Source organism: Myotis brandtii, unplaced genomic scaffold (assembly GCF_000412655.1).
Source record: "Myotis brandtii unplaced genomic scaffold, ASM41265v1 scaffold434, whole genome shotgun sequence".
In the NCBI taxonomy this organism is placed as follows: Eukaryota; Metazoa; Chordata; class Mammalia; order Chiroptera; family Vespertilionidae; genus Myotis; species Myotis brandtii.
Genome location: NW_005366599.1, coordinates 2,120,328 through 2,125,504, shown reverse-complemented (window position 1 = coordinate 2,125,504; position 5,177 = coordinate 2,120,328). Strand labels below are relative to the sequence as shown.

General features: G+C 64.5%; 1 protein-coding gene across 1 annotated transcript in view; it reads right to left on the bottom strand.

The window, feature by feature from the left end:
• The window catches only part of ESPN (espin), a 23,577-nt gene that overhangs the window by 9,025 nt on the left and 9,375 nt on the right, over positions 1 to 5,177 (bottom strand). Inside the window, exons 4-6 of the mRNA XM_014546197.1 lie at positions 5,025 to 5,156; positions 2,470 to 2,671; positions 921 to 1,292 (exon numbers count right to left, since the gene is read on the bottom strand). Coding sequence (XP_014401683.1) covers positions 921 to 1,292; positions 2,470 to 2,671; positions 5,025 to 5,156 — 706 coding nt within the window. The remainder of the gene's footprint in view (positions 1 to 920; positions 1,293 to 2,469; positions 2,672 to 5,024; positions 5,157 to 5,177) is intronic.

Here is a 5,177-nt window from a genome sequence, read left to right as displayed (position 1 = left end):
ACGCCGGGAGGGGGAACGGACCGAGGTCCGGGCGCTCTGGCTCAGGGAGGGGAGGGGGCAGAGGCCAGCCACCTGCCCTGTGGCTTTGGGCAGGGCCCACAGGCCGGTCTGGAAAGTCCTGGGCCCGCATCTTCTGAGGATGAAAGGGGAACCGACGGGGGGCTTGGTCTGAGGTGGCACGAGAGGGGCGGTGCAGTCACTGTGCGGGCCGTGCCTCCCCTCCCCGCAGTGGCCTTGTGACCGGGTCACCTGTGCGAACTGGTTACTTAGCTCGCCCTGGAGTGGCCTGCCTGGGGCTTGAGAGGGAACTAACTGCAAGGTCGGGGCTCCCACAGGACCCACCGGGGCCTCCACCCCACACTCCACCACCTGGGGGCTCAGGCCGCCCTTGCCCCTGCTCTCAGAGCAGCTGTGCTGGGTCCCCTGGGCCTGTAGGCAGGGCCCCTCTGGGCCTCCCTGCCTAGGACTCTAAGGTGCCAGCCCAGCCCTCTGACCCCCAGCCCCACTCCCGAGCCTCAGCCAGGACCCCAGAGGCCCTGCCCTCCCCAGCACCTGGCACTCAACACGCCCACACGGACTCCTCCCCTTCTCCCCAGGACTCATCTGCGGCCTGGCCTGCCCCCTCACTCACCTCACCTCCCTGCAGGACCTCCAGCCCCAAACCGGGTGGGCCTGTGCTTGACTCCTCCCTCAGCCCTGACTGAATGCCACTCCATGACTATCCTGCCATTCTGTGCGAGAGGTGGCGAGGACCCAGCCCCCGAGGGGCCCCACTGTCTGGGTGTATGTTCCAGCCCCTTCTCTGCCTCCAGCTCTGCAGAGGGCGGCGGCTTGGTCTTACCCATCTCCCTCTCCCCAGTGCCCAGCCCTGAGCCCCCATGGGGCTGCCAGGAATATGGACTCTTGAACAGGCCACTGGCCCAGGGACCCCTGTCGGGTGCCCAGGAGCCGGGCAGTCCTTGGCCTCCATGACCCCCACCAGCCCGGGCGCTGAGAGGCAGGCGGTAGGCGAAGGCTCACTACCTCCTTCCGGAAGCCCGTGGTCTCCACGTGGCGGAGCTTGCTCTTGGTCTGCATGTAGATGTCAGCTGCCTGCAGCCCTGCGGGGGACTTGGGGGCCGGGTAGCCCGGAGGGGGAGGGGGCAGCTGGGTGTCTGGGGGCGGGGGTGGCGGCGGGAAGCTGGGTGGCGGCGGCGGTGTGGTTTTCTCCATCTTGCCCTGGGCCAGGCTCAGCTCCGGGCTCAGCATGTCCATGTAGCTCTGTATCTCTGCGGCTCTGGCTCTCGGAAGCCCTGGCAGGGGGAGGGGGGCGGAGGGGGGAATGCTGGGCTTGCGAGTTGGCAGAGGGGCTGTGCGCAGGACTGAGACCCTCTACTGTCAATAAGCAACTTGCCAAGTGGGTAGTGGACTCAGGGGTGCAGCCCAGTGTGGCCCCGCCCTGGCCCTGGCCCTGCCCTCCCGCAGGCCTGCACCTGTCGGGGAAAGACCGCACCTCACGGACCTCACCCGAGTTTGGGGTGGGAGCTCCGGGGCTTTGGGCTCCAGGTGTGCCCCTGGGCTGAGCCACCTGGAGAGGGGAGGACTGCCTTCCAGGCAGATCGGGCCGGGCAGGTGGCAGGAATATGGATGCCACACCCAGTCTTTTCAGGGTGCCCGCCATCTCTGCAGCCACCACCTGGTGGCATGAAGCAGGCACGGCAAGTGGAGGGACCCGTGCTCGGGGCCTGGTCAGCGTGTGCGTGCATGTCTGGCTTCTGCGTGCGTGTCTGTGCATGTTGTGTGATGGTGCGTGAGTATACAGGCTTGGTATTTACGAATGTGCTGTGTTAGTCTGTGGACATGGGGTGTGTGTGAGCACAGCTGGGGTATAGAATGGAGAGTTGTGTGCCTGTGTGTAGTGTAGGTGTGTGTATATATCTGCGCAGCTCAATAGGTGGTTGTGCATTCATATCTGTATATTGTGTGCACACATGTACAAGTGTGCACTCTTTTAAAAAATATATATCTTATTGATTTCAGAGAGGAAGGGAGAGGGAGAGAGAGGGAAACATCAATGATGAGGGAATCCTTGATCAGCTGCCTCCTGCATGCCCTCCACTGGGGATCAAGCCCGAAAGCCTGCAACCCGTGGCCTTGACCGAAATCGAACCCGGGAGGCCCTTCAGTCCGAAGGCTGATGCTCTATCCACTGAGCCAAACCAGCTAGGGCACAAGTGTGCACTCTTGAGTGTGTAAGTTCTGGGGACAGTGTGTGCATGTGTGAGTAAGGATATTCTATCGTGTGCGAGGTGCATGTGCAAATGTGTGGATATACATGTATGTTGTGATGGGGACACACAAACATGAGTGTCTATCTGTCACCAGAACCAGCATCCTCTCCTGGTGGCCTGGGCAGCCTCCAGCGTCAGCTGTGGGCAGAGGTGGCCCGGGGCTGCTCCCCCTCCTCCCTCTTCCCATCAGTCCACTCACCGCGCGGGGGACGCCGGCCCTTGATACTGGACTGGCTGGATGAGCAGGAGTCGTAGTTGGAGAGGGTGCTGGTGGGCGAGCTGAGGTCGAAGTTCAGTGGCTGGACGGACACGGTGGTGTTGGGCGAGGACATGCCTGAGTCGGGCTGCTTGGTCTCGAGCTCGGTGGACGGGTCCCTCGACAGCACGCGGTGCTCCAAACTCTGAGCGGAGGAGCGGAGGCCGTGAGCACAGCCAGCCCCCACGGCCAGCGAGCTCTGGGGCAGGGCCCTGCTCAGAGCCCTGGCTGGGTGACCGTGGCTAAGCCGCTGCCCTTTCTGGGCTAAGATTCAAGCCCCGCCCCCCAGCAGCAGGACCTGGGCTCCTGGAAACTCCTACTCCTGGCCCCTCCCTGCTCAGGAGGGTTGAGAGGCTGCGGGAAGGGGGGCCCTGGGTGCACCCCCAGGGGCGAGCCACAGGGCAGTCGCCTTCTTCCTCCTCGATGGGCAGAGGGCCTGGGCTCCAGTGCATCTTTGGGGAGGGGCCAGGCTCTGCAGCTGGTGAGAGTGCTGGCAGCAGCTGGGGGCAGGGGAGGGGTGCAAGGCCCCCCAGCTTGCAGGGAGGACTGATCCCCCATTACCTGGCCAGCAAGCCCTGTCTGTCCTGGCCCGACTAGGCAAATCCCGCACCAGTCCCTGTCTCCAGGCAGGGCCCTCGGGGAAAGAGAGGGGCATGGGTGGCCCAGCTGAGCTACCTGGGCATCTGGAGCTGAGGCTTCCCAGCCAGCCACCCCCCACCACTGTCCGTACCCCACCCCAGGCCTGCCCTCCTGGCATGGGCGTGGGGGCCCTGCTTACGTTGCCCATGCTGCTCTGCTGCCCGCAAGCCTGCTCGCTCGCTCGCTGCTCCTGCCCAGGCCTGCGCCTCCCTGCCCCACGCCCGCCTGACAGAGAAGTGTCACAGGCCCCCCGGGAGCGGAGGCAGGCCGGCGCCAGGTAACGGCTCTGCAGCCGCCCTCATTGGCCTGTAATGAGGGGCTCTGGGCCTGTTGGCCTTTTCTGGGCCAGCATCCTCTGCGGCTGGGATCTGCCACCACCATCACTGGGCCCACCTGAGTGAGGGGCCCGGCCCCACACCCCACACACTTCAGGGGGCATCCCTGCTGCCTACCCCAGGAGCCAAGGGGAACCACAGGAGCTGAGCGGGGCAGCTGAAGATGCCCTTTTCTTGGCTGACAGCAGTGGGCACTGGGAGCGCCAGGCCTGACCCCACAGATGACATGTTCGGGACACGGGCTCTGCGGCCTGGCATGCGGCCTTCAAATGTCACCTCCTCCACTTACTAGCTGCTGACTCTGGGCAAGTCACTTATCTCTCCTTTAGCCGTTCCTTCATCTGGAAATGGGGGAGCAGTGCTGCCGGCCCCGTTAGGTTGTAAAAATGATTTAAAAGTGAGTGAAGTGCCAGGGCCCAGTGGCCAGTAAGTGCCACACGCGTCAGCTGTTATATTCATTTCCCATGGAGACTGGCTGAGCTTACAGCCTGAGGCACCGGGCAGGTGCCCGCCGGCGGCAGGTGCGCGGAGCGGTCCCGGGTGCCCACGGAGCGGACGTGGGGCTCTGCCACCCAGACTCTCAGCGGAGGGAATTCACCTCTGGCGCCCAAAGGCCGCGGTGTTTTCCTGCTTAGGTGCCCGGCGCAGGGAGCACCGCATGCTGACCCGCACCCCTCTGCGCGACCCTTTCGGGGGAGATTCCTCCTCAGGTCCGGGTCGCCTCTGACCCTGCGCCTGGCTGTGCTCCCGCGTCCCCAGGACGGGGTGGCCCCATGTGCTCACAGGTCGGGGGCTACCCCCTTCTCTCGGGCAGCCCCTCCCGTGCCAGGCTGCCCTGGGAGCTGGTCAGTGCCCTTGTGATGGCACCTGGGAGGCCTCCCCTCTTTCCTCCCTCTTGACCCAAAGCAGGCATCGCACCGGCTGACGCAGAGGCCGCCGCACTGCGCTCAGGCCCTGGTGGGTCACTTCTCGGCCGTGTAACCAGACTAAGGTAATTTAAAAAGACCAGCACAGGTTTCTAGCTCGGAAGCAGCTCACTGAGTGAGCATGCAGTGGGGTGGTCAAGAGGTGGCTCTAGGCCAGGCCACTGGGCTCCACCACTTAGTACCGTGTGAGCTTGGGCCTCCCTGAGACTCGGTTTACCCTGAAATGGGTACACTGACACCCCTACCTCAGAGGACGGTGGCGAGAAGGAAATGAGCTATCCATGCGGGCGGTGGCAGCTGAAGGAACCGAACTGTGCCATTCGCATGTGTCCGGTGATTTCTCCCGGCCCTGGTCCTGCTTCTCTTGACTTTTTGCCTCCACCCCCGCCCCCCCCTCCATGACCAGTGGTCCCGGCTGAGAGTCATGTGGGGAAGTGGCCTGGGGCCCTTACTCCCCGTGTGGTCCAGGCAAGGGGCTCCGCGTCCCTGCACTCCAGCTTCCTCGGTACCAAAAGGGTGAACAAAACCTACCTGTGGGGGCGCGAGGGCGGGGTTTTTTAACCCCCCCCCCCCCCCCCCCCCGCGCGGCCAGGCGTACCAGGTTCTCCACGGTGCGCAGGTAGCGGGTGCAGTGGCTGTGGCCATTGTAGTCTGAGAGGTCGGCGGGCGTGTATCCGTCGCGGTCGCGGACGTCCAGCTCCGCGCCGTTCACTACCAGGATCTGGCAGCACTGCAGGGGCACGCAGGGGGG